Source organism: Pseudopodoces humilis, chromosome 18 (assembly GCF_049639895.1).
Source record: "Pseudopodoces humilis isolate 2021_Gansu_Grassland_sample_001 chromosome 18, ASM4963989v1, whole genome shotgun sequence".
In the NCBI taxonomy this organism is placed as follows: Eukaryota; Metazoa; Chordata; class Aves; order Passeriformes; family Paridae; genus Pseudopodoces; species Pseudopodoces humilis.
In genome coordinates this window covers 3685011-3705569 of record NC_142217.1, presented here as the reverse complement: position 1 = coordinate 3705569, position 20559 = coordinate 3685011, and the positions used below count along the sequence as shown (strand labels likewise).

Here is a 20559-nt window from a genome sequence, read left to right as displayed (position 1 = left end):
CTGAATGTCCTCAAGTGCCACATCCACGTGGCTTCTGGACACTTCCAGAGATGATGATTCCACCACTTCCAAAAGGAGCAGCAGATGCTTCCCTCTGATCCAACCTGCTTGCTCATTCTGTGTTCCTTGAGACTCAGTTCAGTCATGCAGGACTCAGTTCCTGTGTACTGGCAACCCTTGAATATTTTCATTGCTTGAATGAGGCCACCACCCTTTACTCTTTCCAATCAGGTGAGATTAAATGTGTCCCAAGAGGCAAAACAAGCTCCTGAGCCCCTGTAAGTGTTAATATCTTCCATCAGAGCCCAAGTCTCTTTAGGAACCTGGAAAACCTCTGCTTCCTATTTTTCATTTGCACAGGGAAGTGGAGTGAAATGGTTACTTGCAAGTCTTGCATAGGTTTTAAATAGCACTTGAAGACAACATTAAACTCATTTCTCATATCATTTAAGCAAAGGAACTCTGATAATGTCCCGAGCTGGACAACATTTTGAGTTATTACCATGGTGTAGGATTTACTCAGCAACAGTCTCAGCCTCCAAATGTTGTCTTTGCATGATTTATAGCACATTTCCTGATGAATCCCTTCCTCAGGAATATTCACTCATCTATGGCAAACAAATGAGTAGCAGAAGTATTTGTGGCTGCTCTCCTGCTGCAGAGCCAGTTGCTTGGAGTTTTCTCCTTTGGCATGAATGCAGCTGATGCTGTGAATTTGTCACCTGTTTACAGAGACACTGAAAACCCCTGAACCTCAGAGCTTCAGTGATTTAACTGTGTGCAAAGCACTTGAACCAACTGCTGTGAGATACAGGAACATAAGTGAGAGTTTCTGGTGTGGATGGATTAAAAGATGAGAATCTTGAATTCTCATTGGTTTTTCTGGAGTTGGCTGAACTGACTGTTTAAAAGAGTAATGATAGTTGGGGTTGGAAGGAACCTTAAAGCCCATCTCAATCTACCCCCTGCCATGGGCAGGGACACCTTCCACTATCCCAGGCTGCTCCAAGCTCCATCCAGCCTGGCCTTGGACACTTCCAGGGATCCAGGGGCAGCCACAGCTTCTCTGGGCACCCTGTGCCAGGGCCTGCCCACCCTCCCAGGGAACAATTTCTTCCCAATATCCCATCCATCCCTGCCCTCTGGCAGTGGAAGCCATTCCCTGTGTCCTGTCCCTCCATCCCTTGTCCCAAGTCCCTCTGCAGCTCTCCTGGAGCCCCTTTAGGCTCTGAGGTGTCCCCAGGGCTGGAGGCAGCTCTGCAGGTGGGGTCTCACCTGAGGGACAGAATCCCCCCCTCCTGTTACCCACACCAGGGCTCAGCCCAGCCCAGGGGGGTTTCTGGGTGCTCACAGCCAGGGCATGGCCAGCTCTCATCTCCAACACCCCAAATCCTTCCCACTGGGCTGCTCTCAGTCTGCTCCCTGCCCAGCCTGGATTGGTGCTTGGGATTGCCCCAGCCCTGCTGCACTTGGCCTTGTTGAGCTCCAGGGGCTCTGTAAAAGCTCAGTTTGAGCTGTTCAGGTGTGTCCAGGTGTGAATGTCCCCACAGGGGAGTTCACTGCTAACACTGAAGGGCAGGGCTGTCCTGCTCAGCCATAGCCACATGATGCCTTCTTTTTCTGGAGTGCAGGAGAAAGAGGCAATGATAAGGCTTGGCAGGGAATTATGAATTTAGTGATGTAAGACATCAATCTTGGTGAAAAATGAAGACTTAGGAGGGATGTGTTCATCACTCAGGCTCTTGTGTATGTTGGAAGTAGCTCAGTAAATCATAGCTGTTATTTTGGCACTGCTGGTGTTTCAGGATGTTTCACTTCCATAAAAAAACACTCAGATTCTCTAAGAACTTCAGATTCTGTAGCACAGCAAGTGCCAGATTTTTAAAGATGGGGAGGTTATTAAAGAGGAAGAGGTACTCAAGGAAGAGAAATATCTTGAAAATCTGGGGAGGGTGAATAGTTTTGCAGCAGGTGGAAGCCTGGAGATTCTGGGGAAGGCAGCCTGGCTGGGACTGGCCCTTGGATTCCTTGGATTTTGAGGAAGCAAAGGCCACCAGGGATAAGGGAGTCTCTGGGTTGTTGATGGTTTGGTTAGAGGTGGGAGATGAAAGGTCCCATCTTCCTGTGAGGGGGGAGTTCACCCTGGACTAGGCAGGATTAACTTCAGAGCCTCTCTTCATCATTCTACAGAGAATTCACATTCAGGAATAAAATTGACAGTCAGGAATAATTCCCTGCTATGCTCTCTGTGGAGCTAAGGCTCATCTGCACCTTGAGTGGTGGCTGCAGCTCTGCTCTTTCAGTATCAGTAGGTGCAGAGGAGCAATGAAAGCTTTGTAGAAGGGCACTAAAGGTGATGGAGAGTTCCCTGAGTGGCTTCCCTGTAAGTAACAACAGAAGTAAATCCTTCTTTCTGTCAAACAGAGCAGAAGCTGCATTAGAAGCCTACTGACACAAAGAAAGTGAAAGCAGGGGTTATTTCTGTTCCCTCTTTGGGTAGAAAGTGAAACTAAGAGCTGGCATACCCCAGACAAAGCAGCTTCACAGTGAAGCTGTGGAACTCCGTCATGGAATATTGCAAATATTAACTTTATATGGCTTCACTTGGAGGCTGGAGAAAGTCATGGAAAATAAATCCTGAGGCTGTGTCAGATTGTTTAGACACCACCTTTCTTGGGATGCCTTTGTCACGGTGTGGTTGGGGGCTGGGGGATGTGATCTGTGCCTGCCATGGCATTGGGTCCCTGGGAAGAGGTGCTGCCCTGGGTGAGCTTTCATCACCAGCAGAGGACTCTGCCACGTTCAGCAGAACAGGGATATGTGCCAAGCTTATATCAAGGATGCTCAGCCTTGTGGGGGGATAGAATTTTATAATAAATTCCTAAAATACATCCCGTGGCATTTTATTTCCTGAAATATCCCGAGTGCCCGGCCTGGTAAGGCCAGAAGGGTTGTGCGAGGCTAATTCCCAAGTATAGAAATCACCAGTTCCTCTCAGACAAATAACCTGCTGAATGACAGGATGTTGTGAGTTGGAAGGGATCCACAAGGACAGTCAGAGTCCAGCTGCTGGCCCTGCACTGGGCAGCTGGGGGTTTGTGCCCTGCCTGACACCGCTCTCTCCCCCAGGTGACCTCTTGAGCAGCCTCTTGCAGAGCCCCAGCGCAGCCAAACTGCTGAACCAGCCCATCCCCATCCTGGACACAGACAGTGAATACATCTGCTCCCTGGCACTGGAGTGCCTGGCACACCTCTTCAGCTGGATCCCTTTATCCACGAGCATCACCCCGTCCCTGCTCACCACCATCTTCCACTTCGCGCGCTTCGGCTGCGACACCCGCGCCCGCAAAATGTGCTCGGTGAACGGCAGCAGCCACAACTCGCTGCTGGGGCAGGAGCGGGGCCGGCTGGGCGTGCTGGCCATGGCCTGCATCAACGAACTCATGTCCAAGAACTGTGTGCCTATGGAGTTTGAGGAGTACCTGCTCCGCATGTTCCAGCAGACTTTCTACCTCCTGCAGAAGATCACCAGGGAGAACAACGCACACACGGTGAAGAGCCGGCTCGAGGAGCTGGATGAGAGGTAGGAGCAGCTCGGCTGCTGTGCAGGGGCCTTGGGCTTCCTCTGAAGGACCGTGGGGTTTGTTTTGGGGTCGTGCATGGTGTGTCTGATGGCCTTTTTTTCAGAGTACTGAGCCAGGGCAGCCGGGCAGAGAGGTAGGTGTGCCCAGGTGAGGGCTCGGTGCTGGGGGAGCTGCTGGCCCAGGTTTGTGTCCTTGCTGTCCCTGCTCGTTGCTGTTTGACTGCAGGTCTGAGGTGGCACCAGAGCTGGAGCTGTTGTCACAGAACACAGAAGAGGCTCAGTGAGGTAAAGGCACTGCAGTGTCCCCTCTGTCCCCTCTGGTCAGTATCTGCCACTCTGCCCAAACCACACAGAGTGGGGACACACTTGACTTGGGAGAAAACACCAGAAGCTTCTTACCCTTCATCGAGCCGTGGCCATTTCTGATTCTTTTTTATTTTCTCTTTTTAAATTTATTTTTAAACAGCACCAGACACAGCTTGGGCAGCTCTGTTCAGTGGTGAATGGCTCCACTTCCAAGGCTCTCCACAAAGCTTGGCTGGAGGCAGCAGGGAAGCTGCAGCACCTTGGGAAGCTGTGTATTCTCATTTTCCAGGGTGTTACTGCCACCTTTTGTTCCCTAGGACAGCTCCACTCTCTTATGTCAGATATTCCTACTTGTAGGGGACAGAGTGAGACTCCTCTTGCTGTTGTGTTGAGTGGCTAAGGCTGGGTGTTGGCAGGTGGTGACTTGGTGCTGCCTCTTGTCACAGGGCTGCTGACAGTGGCAGAGAGGTTGTAACTGTGTGAAAGTGCTGAGGATCTTACTACGGCTACACAAGGGTGGAAATAAATTTCCACTCAGGAAGAAAAAACATTTAGGAAAAAAGCATTGGGTCCATTTGTTGAGAGGACTTGCACGTTTCTGCTGCAAAATTCTCCTTTTTTCCATATCCTTAGATAAAGATACAACTTTGGGGTGGTAAATCCAGACTCACAGGGAATTCTGCTGCTCATTTTTTGCTAGCTCTGACTTGTCACTCTCTGCCTAGAAATGAGACAAGTGGGAATGTGCCACTTTTACCTGCAAGGCACAGAGAGCCAGGAGTTCCCCTCTGCATTTCAGAAAAGCTCTCCTGGAAACCCACAATCCCCTATTTAACTGTTCTTTCTTTTATGGACAATTTCAATTTCAGTGGGGGCTGTGCTGCTGTGCTGCCATTCCATGACATTCCTTAGAGCTGTTATCCACAGGGATGTGTTGGTGTCTGGAGTTGGGAGACCCCCTTTATTCATTGCTAAGGTCTGAAATGGGGATGGAACCAAGATGTTCTGGAGACTGGAAAAGTCCAGCTGGCTTCTGGGGGAGTGGAGCTGTCTTTACTCCTTGTCTTCTCTGTGGAAAAAGCCATGAGAGTTTTCCTTTTATCACTTGAGGGCACAGCTGTATTTTTGGTGTCTAAAACTAGAGGACTTAGTGCATGGAAGTGTCATCCTGGCTTGGACTAACAAAATCCTGAACAAAAGGGGCACTGAAGAAAGACTGCTCAGAACCTGCAGGCCCTGGAGTCCTCCCTAGCCTTCCTCTTGTGCTGTTGGTTATTTTTGTTCTGTTAAAAATCAGTCTGAACTCTTTGGAACTGTCAGACTAGCCCAGGAAAGAATAAGTTCAAATTGCTTTTTGCTTTATTTGTGTTTGGCTTTGAAGATCCCAAAATATGGTTGGTAAGGATCCAGGCAATGGCTCAGTGGTTGGAGAAGGGGGCTGGGGGCCAAGGAAGAATTTCACTAATCTCAGGTCAGAGCCTGTTTTAGAAAATAAAAATTAAAAGGATGGAGATGTTTGGGTCTGGACTCTTTTTTTTTTTTTAATTATTTTTTTCCCCTGGCTTTGATTTTGAAGTGTTTGATCTGTGCTCAGGTGTGCTCAGTGATCTCCTGTCAAGTAGGCAGTGCCAAATAAAGAAGCAGCTTCACCTTTTTTGCATGTTCAAAGCAGTGTGTGGTTTTGAAGGCTCCCAACAGCCCCCAGCTCTGTCAGATGGCAATGCTGCTGGTCATGAGGGAGTTCTTGTTAGAAAGAGTGGGGATTCCCAAAAAAAAAACCCAAATCCCCAGAGTTTGCAGCAGTGCAGAACGGGCAGTAGAGTAAAACCAGGCTGCTCATGCCTGTCTGAAACTGTGCTGAGCCCAACTTTTTAATTTAAAATACAAATTTTCGGTAGTTTCATGCATTTCAGAGCTCTGGGCATGGGGGAAGGCTGGAATTGCCTGTGTGTGATGTGTGTGTGGTGCTGCCATCCCTCCTGTGCCTGATGGAGTGTTTAACTCTTGCTGCACAGTTGCATCTGGGGATGATTTTTAGCCCTGCTGAAGCTCGTGCTGTGCAGGGTGTGTTTGTGTTCCCCACAAAAACCTCACCCCGCTGGAGGCTTTGCCATTTTCCCTTCAAGAACTCTCCATGCTGCCCCAAGGTTGTGCTCTTGCTGCCATCCCTGAAAATTTGGTGGCAGACTCCTTTTGGGAACTACACTTTGTACATTCTCTGAGGAGCCCCATGCTTTGGAGGAAGATTTCATTTCCCAGCTCAGCCCCAAGTCTGGGCTCAGCTCAGAAACTATTGGATGGCTGATCTCCACTGCAGGAGGAATTTTCCTTTCCAGCTCTCAGCTCCCTGGCTCTCCCACCCCCTCCTGTAAATGTAACCCCTCTACTGCTAATTCCTGCATTAACTTCTTGCTTCCAGCTGAGTTCCTCAGGGGTGCAGTTCATTTCACTAATCCTGTCTCCATCAGTACAATGACCTTTGCTATCAAATCCTTTCTCCAGGGTGGAGGGGGTTGTGTTCACATGCAGGCCTGGTTGAACTCGGTATTTATCTGAATATTAAAGTTGCTTTTGATTAGATTGTCTTTTCTGCTGTTTCAGGTGTTAATGGAGTGGAGGGTTGCCCATCCTGTAGGTAATTGTTGCAGGGCTTTATATTTTAATTGTTCTACTGATGGTTAATTGTAACTTTGCTTTGAATGAGATGATTTTGAGTGGCATTTATCACTATTTCAATGAAATTGCTTTCCCTTGGGGCACCTTTCCTGTTTTTTCTCAGAGCTTTGTCCTTTCCCTTGTAGCTACATTGAGAAGTTCACAGATTTCCTCCGTCTCTTTGTGAGCGTCCACCTACGAAGGATCGAATCCTACTCCCAGTTCCCCGTGGTTGAATTCCTGGCCCTGTTGTTCAAATACACTTTTCATCAGGTACAGCCCCACGTCCTCGTTTTTCCCAACCTGTTCTGTTGTCCAGAGCCATAAAAAGAGCATTTAACTGGTCTTACTGGCACTTCCCAGTGACTTGGAAATGGCTTAATGTGCTCCTGGGTTTAGCTGGAGACCGAGGTCACAGGTGGTTACTCAACAACAACAACTTGTCTGATGTTTAACTTTGCTCCTGCTTTCATTTTTTTTCTAGTCCTTGGAATGGACAGTGTGTGGAAAAGTCTCTCAGACTTGGTTTGTGTTTGGGGATGCTGTTCTGTGTCCTTAGTCTGTGGCTTTCTTGTAGCTTTCAGTTTTTGTATTAAAAACCCGCAAGCCCTGTGGCTTTAGGTTGGTTTTGCCTTCCTGTAGAAGCTGTCAGTGCAACTCAGCCCCATTTACACAGGAATAACAACAGGGAAACAGCTTTATCACATCACAGAATCATGGGATGGGTTGAGTTGAAGGGACCTTAAAGCCCATCCAGTGCCACCCCTGCCATGGCAGGGACACCTTCCACTGTCCCAGGCTGCTCCAAGCCCCATCCAGCCTGGCCTTGGACACTTCCAGGGATCCAGGGACAGCCACAGCTTCTCTGGGCACCCTGTGCCAGGGCCTGCCCACCCTCCCAGGGAACAATTCCTTCCCAATATCCCATCCATCCCTGCCCTCTGGCAGTGGGAAGCCATTCCCTGTGTCCTGTCCCTCCATCCGTTGTCCCAGATCCCTCTGCAGCTCTCCTGGAGCCCCTTTAGGCCCTGGAATGCTGGAAGCTTGTGTAGCAAGCCATGAGATGGGTTAATGCTGAGGCCAGCCTTGTAATTCCTGCGTTCCTGCCCTTGTACAAAAGCTCTTGCTCATCTTTTGACAGCTCTGAATCTCTCCAGTGACATCCTAGAACTGTTTCAGTAAAGCAAGAAGCTCTTCCCATGGATTGAAGTGGATGTTACCTCCTGTTTTCATTGTGTGAAATTGATCTTGCCATAGCATGCAGTACTCATTGGGAATTTTGGTGTCTTTCAGCCTACACATGAAGGTTACTTTTCTTGCTTGGACATCTGGACACTCTTCTTGGACTATCTGACCAGCAAAATCAAAAGTCGCCTGGCAGACAAAGAAGCAGTGCTCAACAGGTGAGGGCTGGGGAGCTGCCAGGGTGGGACAGCCTGGAATCATGGAAAGGGCTTAAGAGGGACCTTAAAACTCATTCTTGCTGTGGGCAGGGACACTTTCCACTCTCCCAGGTTGTTCCAAGCCCCTCCAACCTGACCTTGGACACTTCCAGGGATCCAGGGGCAGCCACAGCTTCTCTGGGCACCCTGTACCAGGGCCTGCCCACCCTCCCAGGGAAGAATTTCTTCCTACAGCAACAAAGAGACAGCAAATCCTGTGTGAGTCCTTTCTTTTTCTAAAATCAAGAAGTATGAAAAGCATAAACCTCAGTCCTTCACACTCATTCACAAAAATTCAGGCTGAGCAGGTTTGGGTAGACAAGCTGTCACTTACATATGTTGTGTGTGAACCTTGCAGGCAGAGGAAGGAAGCTTTGTAGTCTAAAATAGAACTGGAGCACATTTTAGCACAAATTAGAAGAGGAAACTACAACACAAGTTGCTTACTTAGTGTTCACACAGCTCATACAACTAATTAATGAAGTAGGAAACAAATTTTATTTAATTAGGATTTTAAATTTCCTCTTTAAATAGAGGATGTGTTTCTGAGAAATACAGATGAGCCTGGAAGTTAAAAGTTACACTTGCTTACTGCTGTGTGTATTGATTACAACAGTGGTTGGCAGCTTTCCTTGGCAGGTGATTACCCTGAAAGGGGTGGGTTTTGTTTGAGAAGGGTCTCTTTGCTGCCACAAATCTGGTGAATATCCTTGTGAGTTGTTCAGGTTTTTGAGGTTTAAAAGCACCATGGTTTGTGCCATGTTTAATTCTGCTAAGTGCAGAAGGAATATTCTTCTCCTTAAGCACCCTGAATAGCAGCAGTTGGTTTTTAAAAGCCAGCCTGGCATCATAACCACAAGGAAAATTGGAGCTACTGTTGGAGCAGACAGCTCCTCCTTTCAGCATGGGAGCTGTGGGGTTTGAATTTCTCAAGGAGTAGATTTTGGGGTTGGAACTTCTGTACCTACCTGCTTGTGATGGAGAAAATGGTAGCAAAAAGCTGTCTCTAGGTCTGTCAGAATAAAAAAAATCATAAATAAAGCTTGTGAGTGGTTGGGGCTGTGCTGTTTGTCCTCTGTGACAGCTCTGACATCTCCACGTCCCCACACACCCTGAGCCGTGGGAACTCTGAGCTGGGCAGGCTGGCAGTGGTTACACCACAAGGGCACAGAGGAAATTTCCTGTTCTGTGGTTGAGAAATTTTGTACACAGTGCCACTTTTACTACTGGAGAAGTTGCCAAACACAGGGTTACACCACCTTGCAGCTGCCTGGCTGCTGGCACAGCTGACTGGCACATCTGACACTTGCCTTGCATCATGCTCTGTGTCTGTTGCTCTTATTTAATGCCTGTTTTTCCCACCTGATTTTCCCTAAAAAAACAGGATTTTTTTAATGAGACCCCAGCTTTTTTGAGGAGGAGAAATCAGACCAACCCTGCTTGAAATCCCAGAAATTTCCTTTTGTGGCACCAGGGGTGGTTGTGTGCTCTGCTGAGTTTGCAGCTTGGCATTGTTTGTGTTGGCTCTCTGGTGTGCTGTGTTGCAGCTCTCTGGCTCCCAGAGGTGCAGGGATATTACAGTGATGTGCCTTCAGTGTTACAGTGTGAGCCTTTGTTTCAGGGGAGAAGGGCCTGAATTTCAGTGTGGGGAAGGAGACAGCAGCACAGACAGGCTCAAGGTCCCACCTGAGGCAGCAACAACTGCCCTGGTTCCTCTGTTCCTCATTCAGTGGCCAGAGCAGAGCAGCAGAGGCTGCTGTGGACAGCTCAGGCTCCAAGAGGCTCTTGGTGCCTCCTGCTTGTGGACACCTGGTGTTGTTCCTGGCTGGCTGCTCCTGCTTTTCCTGTTTTGAACTCTGGGGCTGCTTGTGTTGCTGACAATCCTCCCTTTCCCTTCCAGAGGCAGAGGGATGTTGGGTGTTGCCAAGGCTGTTTCCTTACAGGTGACCTGAAATGAGCTGATACCTTGAATCCCAGGAGCTGCTTGGTGTAGCTGTTTTGTTTTGGGTTTCCTTTGCTGGAAGGGTTTTATCCAACTCTTTGTGTGTCTCCCTGGTGGCTGCAGGTACGAAGATGCTTTGGTTCTGTTGCTGACAGAGGTGTTGAACCGGATCCAGTTCAGGTATAACCAGGCACAGCTGGAGGAGCTGGATGACGAGACCCTGGATGATGATGTAAGGAGCAGAGCTGGACAGGAAAGGGCCACACATGAACCTTTGCACTGCTGATACCTGGAGTGGCTTTTCCAGAGCTTGCACTGGGGAGTTTGAGCTAAACACCTGCTTCTCCCCTCCCTTCTGTGTGGGCTTTGAGCTCAAAAACAGCCTCAGATGCTCTTCACAAAAAGTCACACTGAAGATGTAACCTGTGGGTTTAATTTGGTTCTTACTGGGGGGGAAAAAAAATTTAGATCCTTATGTTCTGATTGTCAGAGGTATTAGATGCCCATTTCTGGACACCTTAGGAATTTAGAGTGTTTAATTAGTTTGGAATTAATTTGCTGGTCACTTGGGAATTTAAATGCTAAAATATTTCAGAAGCAAAAGCTTGAAGCTGGGCATTGTTGATGCTTATGTTTAAGCTTATTTCTCCTAAGTTGGTATTGATAAAAATCATCTTGAAGCTGATAAATGTCAAAGTGGAGTAGGTGGAGCCAGAGCCCTGGAAGGGCAGGTCAGCTGTCACAGGAGGGTGGGTGAAGGAGCAGAGGGAATCTCATCACAAATAGGATCAGACAGATTTTTAAATTCTGGAATGTTGGGGGCTGGTCACATCACAGCTTCTGAGCTTGATAGCAGCACCATTTCATAAGCAAAGTAAATTATTTTCTTGATTCATTTGACACTTGTGTCACCTGGTTAATTAGCTGTTGTACCCCTGTAAAGACCATGGTGGTGCTTGGATGCCTTTCCATGGTGATGATAGTGTCACAAATAAGGGTATGAATGATCTAGAGCAGTCCTGGTGCCCTTATGCTTCCAAAACAGGATGGCAAATGATGATCCTTGCAAGACTAAAACTTGAAAAGGGTTTTAGTTCATTGTTTAAGGACAAAATTAAGTCAGGACATGGTGCTATTGATTCTGTTGCTTATGTTGCTGTGTGTGTTTCTTGGGGTTTTTTTATTACTTATTTACTTTCTTATATTAATTAATATAATTATATTATATTCTTATTTACTTTCTCATATTAATGGCAAGTTTGGGCTATGATGGTAACAGGCAGCTTCTTTCTCAGTCACTTGTGTGGCTGAGCATGGAAAGAGTCTTTTGTTAAAGCAATTGTTTAATTCACCTATCAAGTTATTGCCACTCTGTCCCTTCCCTCCTCCTGCACTGTCCCCCCAGTTTTATCAATTCTGTATGAAAACAGAATGGATTCTACATGAAAATAAGTTTGAGTGGAGTGTGCAAGTTACATTTCTCTCAAATGCTGCTTTGGGTTGGTTTGGGGGTGTTTCTCCCTCCTGTCCCTCCCTTCTCAGTGTCCTAAAAGCTCAGTGTTCCCTGGGAAGGGCTGTGCTCACCCCAGTGTCCCTTTTGTTTGCAGCAGCAGACAGAGTGGCAGCGGTACTTGCGCCAGAGCTTGGAAGTGGTGGCCAAAGTCATGGAGCTGCTGCCAACTCACGCCTTCTCCACACTCGTAAGTCCTTCCCCAGGCCCAAAGTGCCACGTGGAACAAGCACCAACTGCCTCAGTGCCCAAAAAATCCAGGGAAATTTGGGGTTGGATGCAAAGCTTGGCAAGGGGTGATTAGAAATTGAAGAGAAAAAATTGTTTCTTCAATGCTTTGTTGCATTTCTTGGTGTGTTTTGAAGAGGGTGCTTCAGTGTCTTAAGTCCAGCTTGGTGGACACTCTTTAGAAGTTCCCACCTCTCAAAGCATAAACATTTGGCAGCAACCCCTCTGTGCTGTTTGTCTTGGCCTTTATCTCAGAGGCAGGGCTGTGGATTGGGCAGATAAGTGTCATTAATAGGGCTTTGAAGAGAGTGGAGCCTTTATTTTAATTAAAGGTTAGATTAAGATGCTGGAGGGAGGCCTTGTACTATTGGGAAGCAGATCTGATCTGGGTAAGTGCTTCTCTTCAGCTGCTGTCACTGCCTTTGGTGCTGTAAAAGTTGTCTGGGTTTTAGCATCATAACAATTTTGAGAAGGAGATCTTGAGGCTGGAAATGTGGCCCAGAATTCAGAGCAGTCCAGGTGGGTTTTTACTGGGTGAGGAGAAAGGGAAATAACAGCAGTGGGATCTCAGCAAGTGCCTTAATCCCACTGGGACCGCTGCACACCTCAAGAAGTGTATTCCCAGGAAGCAGAGAACACCGGGCTGCTGCAGAGGCAGAAGGTGCCTGGCCTGAAGTGCCTTTGCAATTGCTGTTTTTGTTGAGGCAGGGAAGCAGCAGGAGCCTGTCACTAGAAGGAGGGAACAAAAGCAGGGGCTGCTGTGCAGCTTCGGCGTGAGTCAGCGAGGAGCGGAGCGGGTGTTTGAGGGAGCAGATGGATCCCATGGAGCAGAGCATGTGGCTTCCTTGGAGTAACACATTCACATGAGGAAGGCTCTGTGGTTCTGTAAACTTCCCTCAGGCAGTTATGCAAAGATACTCCACTGTTAATTAGGCACAGCATGTTGGAAGCCGGGTAGGGAGAGTTGTTTTCCTCAGCCCTGTGTTGTTCCTTGTTCGTTCTTGTGGACTGGGGGATGTGGGAGGCTCTCAAGGAGTTCCCAGTGCTTTTCCCAGTGGCTGCAGGGCTGGTGGGTGCAGTGGTTGGTTCAGGAGTTTCAGCAGTGGTAAATAATTAAAGCACTGGAGAGCAGCTGCCATTACTCCATCCCATGCTGGGCAAGGAAAGGCTGCAGCTCCTTCTGCTGATGGGCAAGAGAACTTCCATAAAACCAACCACCAATTTCAACCATTTTCCCCAACAGAAATTAAATAGAGCTGTGCCAGGCTGAAAGGGTTCAGATGAAGTATGAGCAGACCTGGCATGTTTGCTGTCACTGCTGAGTGATGGAGCTGGGCTGACGCTCTGCTCCCACACTGGGGTGAATGAGGACTGTGGTGTTTTTTCCTTTGGCTGTTTTCCCCATGGAATTTTAGCTGCTGCAGCGTGCTGGCAGAGTGCTGCACTGCTTCCCTTCTGTGCCCTGGTAGAGGCACTGAACTCAGCTTTGTGGTTGCATGATATTTTGGGAGATTTTTCAGTGCCACCTTTTGAGGAGGTGATACTTGCAGGTGAGGTGGGTGTGCACAGAGTTCCTGCACTTGGGACTCTGCCACTCCTCTGCTCCTTGGCCTGGGTTGTGCTGTGTATTCCTGGTGCTGCCAGTGCTGTGCCCTCACTTCCACTGTCAGACCACTATCTTGTCAGGCTGATTGCTGGGGTTAGAGGCAAAGCAGAGCTGCCTTCAGGGGACTGATCTTTGTTTTCCTGACAGCTGTCAGGCCCTGGAAGTTGTGGGATGCAGGATCAGCCCAGAGCCCATCCTGCCCTTCCTCCAAATGTCTGTCTGAAGGCACTGGGGAGAAATGAGAGAACTCTGCTCTGGCAGAGCAATCAGTAGTTGGGTGTTACTGTCTGCCAAGCCCCAGGATCACAATCAACTCTTCTCTCTTCAGTTTCCTGTTCTGCAGGATAACCTGGAAGTGTATCTGGGGCTCCAGCAGTTCGTGGTCACTTCAGGAACAGGTAATAACCACCCTCTGACACTGTGCTCCCCTCTCTTTCATCATTGCAAAACCACTAGATCTGCTTTGGTGCTGTTTTTTCTATAATCAGATGATCCAAACCTGTGTGGTGTCTCATGGCTCAGTAGTTAAACTCCAGCAGCAGACAGAAATCCCATAATATGATTTATTCTTATTGGCTTGGTTCTTCTCTTATTCTGGAATTTGAAATGAAGATACCAGAGGTGTTAAGAGCAGGTGTGCAGCACCAAATACTACAGCTCCTTCCTGAGAAACAGGGGAAACAGCAGAAGTGGGATCTGCCTGAGGGGAGGCTGTAGCTTAAGGTAGTATTGAAATTCCCTGGTGTGACCAGGAAAGGAATCTGTCACATCTCCAATACTGCTGGACATGGCAGAATGATGCCAGTTCTGTAAAAAATATTCCCAGTTTTAGGACCATTTCAGCCCTAGGATAAGCAGTGTGCAGGGGCTTAGAGCTGTGGCACCAGCCTGTGTTGGAGCTGTCCTGGGGGCTGGAGCAGCAGCAGCAGCCCTGGTGCAGCTCTGGATTGAGCCCTGGGTGATGGCACAGAATCCCAGAATGGCTGGGCTTGGAAGGGACCCGAGTGAGCCTCTGATCCAATTCCCTGCTCATCCCAGAGCACAGGGCACAGGATGGTGTGTTTGTATTGATGGCACAAAATGGAGAGGTTGTTGCTGAAAGCTTGAGCTGAGATTAAATACAGTCAGTGGAAAGAAAATCTGATCTTCTTCGAGAGGTGGTGTGGCAGAACATATTTGCTTTCTTAGTAGAAGCTGTGGAATGTTTGAGCCCAGGTGTCCACACCTGAGCAGCAGGAGGATTGTGTGGGGCTGGAAAATCTCGTTAGCAGATTGTTTCTTGTACCTGAGAAATATGGAAGTGCACAACACGCCTCACATCAGAACTGAAGGCACAAATTCTCTGTCCCAAATCTGCTGCTGGATCACTGGAACTGTAGTCAGCAGAGGGAGTGTAGAAAAGCACCTTCTCCTCGTGGAAAAGCACCTTCTCCACGTGGAAAAGCACCTTCTCCACGTGGAAAAGCACCTTCTCCTCGTGGAAAAGCACCTTCTCCTCGTGGAAAAGCACCTTCTCCTCGTGGAAAAGCACCTTCTCCAGAGCTGGGAATGCTCCTGATGGCAGCAGGAAACAGAAGGGCTCCTGTTTGTGTAGGAATTCACACCATACAGAAGAAAATGAAAGTGTAAAAGGCTGAAACAGTTGCTGACATCTTTATCAGCCTTTGAAGTGTTGTCAGAAGAGCTGAGCTTCCTTCCCAAGCTGCAGTGCCTTGGCCAGTGCTGCCCTCTGACCTGTGACCCAGTGCTGAGCTCATTCCAGAAGAACACTTGCCATGTAATTAGAATAAACTTTGCATTTCCTGTCGCTTTGTCACCAGGTTTCCCATCCCCAGGGCTGCAGGGATTAATCAGAATTGTGGCGTTTTCCCCTTGCACCAGCAGGAATTTCCAGCCCTGAGGGGGCAGGCATCAGAGAAAAGCTGATTTGTGGCTGTGTTGCCGATGGGCTGTGCTGTCCCTGCAGGTCACAGGTTGAACATCACAGCAGAGAATGACTGCAGGAGGCTGCACTGCTCTCTGAGGGACCTGAGCTCGCTGCTGCAGGCCGTGGGCCGCCTGGCCGAGTACTTCACCGGGGACGTGTTCGCCGCCAGGTTCAACGACGCCCTCACCGTGGTGGAGAGGTGGGTACAGCTGATGCCTTCAGTTGTAGCTTTCAGATCTTCCAGACTCTGCACTGCATTAGTATGCAACTCTGAACTTCATAGCACGTGTTAGCAAATTCTCCTCAGTGTAGTCAGACACAACAATCCTTTCCCAGCCCAAGAACCAAAGACACAGTTGCAGCTTCAGGCCCAAAAAGTGTAAACAGCAAATTGAGGAGAGCAGTCTGGGAGGATGGGACTGCAGAACCTGGAGCTGGAGTTGGGCAATCAACCCAATATGGAAATGAACCAAAATTTATAAAAGTGTGAAAAGTTATGGCCAAATGTCCACCTTGGGTGTAGCCTTGGCCAGGCTCTTGTACTGCCCAAGGTGATCCTTTGAAGGTGTTTTTAATAAATGCCCACTTTATTCCTTTAACACTGTCCAGCCTCTGTCCTAGGCAGCCTCTCAAGGCATCACAGCCACTGTCACCCTGCAGGCACAGTGATGAACAAGGCTTCTTTCTGCCTCCCCTTGCTGTGAGGAGCTTGAGGAAAGGAATTTGATGGCCAGAATGTGGATTGTGTGTGCTGGGCTGAGCCCTCGGGGTGGACAGCAGGGCTGGGGGTTCTGCTCCCTGCCCCTCTGCTCAGGTGAGACCCCACCTGCAGAGCTGCCTGCAGCCCTGGGGCCCAGCACAGGAAGGATGTGGAGCTGCTGGAGAGAGTCCAGAGGAGGCCACAAGGTTTGGAGCCCCTCTGCTCTGGAGCCAGGCTGGGAGAGCTGGGATTGTTTCAGCCTGGAAAAGAAACAGCTCAGGAGTTACCTGATTACCCCTTCCAGTAACTGAAGGAGCCATCAGGAAAGATGGAGAGAGGCCATTTACAAGGGCCTGGAGTGCCAGGATGGGGGGAATAACTTCCCAGTGCCAGAGGGCAGGGATGGATGGGATATTGGGAAGGAATTGTTCCCTGGGAGGGTGGGCAGGCCCTGGCACAGGGTGCCCAGAGAAGCTGTGGCTGTCTCTGGATCCCTGGAAGTGTTGGTTGGACAGGGCTTGGAGCAGCCTGGGATGGTGGAAGGTGTCCCTGCCATGGCAGGAGGTGGAGTGAGATAAACTCAGTCACTTGAAAACATTGAGGGAGGGACTTGTGTTCCAGCATCTGCATTCGTGAGGCAATGAAATAACAGAGTTTGATTAGAGTTGTATCTTTCAAAACTAAATCACCAGTACCTCCTTTGATGGTTGGTCTTTGTGATCTTCAAGGTGTTTTCCAACCTTGATGATTCCATTTTTCTTCTCTTAAATGAAAAGACCTGTGAAAGTGGAAGGGGCAGACATTTTATTATTCTTCTCTAAGATACTAAATTAGCACACAGTTACAAATGGCAGAATTTCAGGCATTTACACAGGTTTTGTGTTTTCATTTCTGTGCAGGAACATCTGACATATTCCATTTTATCCCAAGCACTGCAGTAGGCTCTGAATTATTTTAAGCTAAATAGTCAAAATCTCATTTGTGTATTAGTTAAATATTGACACACCAGGGAAGAGCTGCCCTAGATCAGGTACTGGAGCAGATTTGTACAATCCCTTTGCACTGCCATGTGTGTTTGCACCTGCAGGTTGGTAAAAGTGACGTTGTATGGATCCCAAATCAAACTATACAACATCGAAACAGCCGTTCCCTCCGTGCTGAAACCTGACCTCATCGATGTGTGAGTGTGGGGAAGGGTTGGATCTGCTGCTCACACCCCTCCTTGGCAGACACTCTGGGAAACAGCCTCTCCTGCTGCTGGCAGCTCCCCAGGAAAGCACCTTTTCCAGCTGATCAAAGTCAAGGCTGCTGCCAGCATTTTAGACCTGTCTTTCCTCTAATGGAAGTACCCAGGTCACTTAAAGGAAAAACATGTTTGTACTGAGAAGGAAAAATGCCCCTTAAATCAGCTCTGAGAGCAAATTGGGATTGTGCCCTGTGCTGGTGACTGTAAAAGCAGGATAATTAATGAGGAAATAAGTGTTACAGCAGTGATATTTTAAAGAAATGGATCCACTGTGTACTGTGCAGTTTATTTGTAAATCCAGCTGATGGATTTTTTGCTGCCAAGATCAGATCTGTGGCTCAGGTAAAAGAGGTTTTTCCCAGTTGAGGGTTTCAAACCCTCATCCTCCGAGACAAACCTGAGCCTTGCAGCTGTGCAAGCCATTTCTGGGACAAACAACTGCCTGACATTCAGTGTGAAATCTTGGTGCTGCTGGTCACAGATCACCTCTGGGACAGACTTTGTCTGTCAGCACAAACCTGTTCCCTGCCAGCTGGAATTCTGTGAGCAGAATTTAAGGTTTGAATGTTTGTTCTGGTTTGTAATTGCACCTTCAGCAGCTCCTCAAAGTCCCCCACTAGATTTCACCATATCTCTGTATAACTAATGGGATTTCTCCTATAAGTCTCAAGTTAATGGCACTGAAATTTGTGCACTGAAATGTTTTAATGGTTTTTCTGGTTCACAGCAACTGGGGAGGTGTTTTCCATCATCTGTCAGCAAGGGTTCACCCTTTTCCCTGTCCCTGAAGAAACCTGTGATCCATTTTCTAATGCTTGCCTGAGACAGCAGCACTGTCACACATTTGGGGGACACCTCTGAAACTTCCTGACTCAATCTTCACGAGATAAAAGTGTGATTATGTGTGGTTACAGTCAGGTACCAATTGGTGCTAACTTGGCTTTATCACTTCTCACCTTTCCCTTGGTGGGTCCAGAACCAAAACCAAAAAAGCAGTGAGGATTTTTTTTACAATCCACACTGCCAGATTTGTCTGAAACACCATTCTTGTGTCCCCTGGTGTCCCCAGGCATGCCCAGTCCCTGGCAGCCCTGCAGGCCTACGCTCACTGGCTGGCCCAGTTCTACAGCGAGGTGCACCGGCAGAACCCCGAGCAGTTCATCTCCCTGGTGTCCACGGCGCTGGAGGCCATCACCCCCCTCATCAGCTCCAAGGTACTGCCTCCCTGGGGGCTGGGGGCTGCTCTCTGCTCCCCTGGGAGCTGGGGCTGTGTCCTAGCAGCACTGGGGGTCAGGGTAGTACAAGCTTAAGCAACTTAAAGGCTTTTAAACTCAGTTTAATGATTTTATGGCTTGAAAGCAGGGAAGTCTCTCTGTCTCTCTTGTGGTATTAAGGGAACTCAGCTATGTTCTGGTTGACAAATCATAGAATCATTTAGGAAATGCTCTCTAAGATCAAGTCCAACCTCCAACACTGCCGAGGCCACCACTGACTCCTGTCCCCAAATGCCACATCCACACGGCTCTTAAATCCCTCCAGGGGTGGGGACTCCACCTCTGCTGTGAGCACCCTATGCCTGACCACCCTTTCCATGAAGAGCTCTTCCCAAAATCCAATCTAAACCTCCATGGTGCAGCTTGAGGCCATTTCTTTTCATCCTGTCCCTTTTCTCTGGGAGCAGAGCCTGACCCCCCTGGCTGCACCTCCCAGGTCCTGGCAGCTGAGTGAGCTGCCCCTGGCTGTGTGTGCTGCTGGGACTGACCCCTCTCTCTCTCTCTCTCTCTCCCCCCCCCAGGTTCAGGAGAAGCTGCTGCTGTCTGCGTGCCACCTGCTGGTGTCCCTGGCCACCACGGTGCGCCCAGTGTTCCTGATCAGCATCCCAGCCGTGCAGAAAGTGTTCAACAGGATCACTGACACCTCTGCCCAGCGCCTCCCCGACAAGGTCAGTTGGCCAGAGCTGTCTGACGTGGAAATGAGCTGTCCTTGGGAAGATGTGCCTCAGGTGGGGAGGGGGAACCTCAAAAATCACGTGGAACGGCAGCAATCTCTGTATTGTGGATATCCAGGAATTACAGTGATACTGTATGTAATTAATGATCTGTTTCAAGGAACAGCACAAGGAAAAAAACACCTCTTAGATCTGATTCTTTTCTCATTTGTTGACACCATCCCCAGTTCTGCATCATCTTTACATCTTAAACACCCCTCTTGTGTGTCACCCTGACAGTACAGGCACATTGATTCTGACCTACACAAAGAGTTTTTTGTGAAACTCAAGTATTTATATTGAAGAAGCAATGTAAATAATATAAATATATTCCATTTATAGTACTGAAAAGCCACAGTGCTGGGATATGGTTGTGTTGTGTGCTGGCAAGGAAGCACAGAGTGTTGCACAAGTGCAGAAGCTCGTCATGTAAACCAGAGGAGTAGTGAAAGTAAAATCAGCTTTGTTTTTATAAACACAGAGATTTACTGGTGCAGGGAAGGGCTGACAGAGCTGGGAGCTGCTTCCAGGCCTTAAACCCTGGAGCTTTGCTTGTCTCTCTCCTTGCAGAGCTGGTGGTTTTCACTTGGGCTCGTGCTATGGTGTTGAACAGTGAGCACCCCTGGTGTCTGGGACAGCCATAAAATGGCATTTCACTCCAGGCTTGTGCTCTAGCAAAAATTAACTTGGAAAAAAATTTAAAACGTTGTCTCTTTGCTTATTGTTGCCCAGAGAAGTTGTGCAAATCCACCCCTAGAAGTGTCCAAGGCCAGCCTGGGATGGTGGAAGGTGTTCCTGCCTATGGTAGGGGGTTGGAATTATGTGATCTTTAATGTCCCTTCAACCCAAACCATTCTATGATTCAATGGTTCTGCTGTCAGTCCAGCCCTGCTGCTGTCTGGGCCCTTGTAGGTGGCTTTCTGCTCCCACATCTCATTGTGGGTAGCAGGAGCTCAGGGTTTATGTCCCTGTGTGGGTGTTTTGGGAGCTGCAATCCCTCCTCAGTGTCCAAGCAGCTCTGCAGAGCTCATCCAGAGCCTCCCACACATCAGAGATGCACAAAGCAGGGGTGGAACACGATGAGCTTTAACCTCCCTTCCCACCCAACCCATTCCATGACTCTTCCCACCCAAACCACTCTGTGGCTGTGATTCCTGTCCCTCCCAGGCCCAGGTGTTGGTGTGCAGGGCTCTGTCCAACGTGCTGCTGCTGCCCTGGCCCAACCTGCCCGAGAGCGAGCAGCAGTGGGCTGTGCGCTCCACCAACCACGCCAGCCTCGTGTCCGCCCTCACCAGGGACTACCGCCAGCTCAAGGCCACGGCCAGCCTGCCCCAGAGGAAGGTGCAGCTGGAGGACAGTAAGTACCAGTGTCCTGCTCACTCCTCCTGCACTGGGGAGTGTCAGCAAGCTGATTTGCCAGGAATTAT

The 20559-nt window shown here is 48.8% G+C and overlaps 1 protein-coding gene across 3 annotated transcripts in view; it reads left to right on the top strand.

Annotated features, from left to right (window-relative positions):
• Positions 1 to 20559, top strand: part of XPO6 (exportin 6) — a 53989-nt gene that overhangs the window by 25167 nt on the left and 8263 nt on the right. Inside the window, exons 6-17 of one of the 3 annotated variants that reach the window (XM_088063997.1) lie at positions 3130 to 3583; positions 3688 to 3717; positions 6691 to 6817; positions 7838 to 7947; positions 10052 to 10160; positions 11536 to 11628; positions 13601 to 13670; positions 15239 to 15398; positions 16987 to 17079; positions 18215 to 18359; positions 18941 to 19087; positions 20300 to 20489. In XM_088063997.1, coding sequence (XP_087920123.1) covers positions 3130 to 3583; positions 3688 to 3717; positions 6691 to 6817; positions 7838 to 7947; positions 10052 to 10160; positions 11536 to 11628; positions 13601 to 13670; positions 15239 to 15398; positions 16987 to 17079; positions 18215 to 18359; positions 18941 to 19087; positions 20300 to 20489 — 1728 coding nt within the window. The remainder of the gene's footprint in view (positions 1 to 3129; positions 3584 to 3687; positions 3718 to 6690; positions 6818 to 7837; positions 7948 to 10051; positions 10161 to 11535; positions 11629 to 13600; positions 13671 to 15238; positions 15399 to 16986; positions 17080 to 18214; positions 18360 to 18940; positions 19088 to 20299; positions 20490 to 20559) is intronic. The other 2 variants (XM_005522811.3, XM_014252445.2) reach the window with 2 other exon arrangements.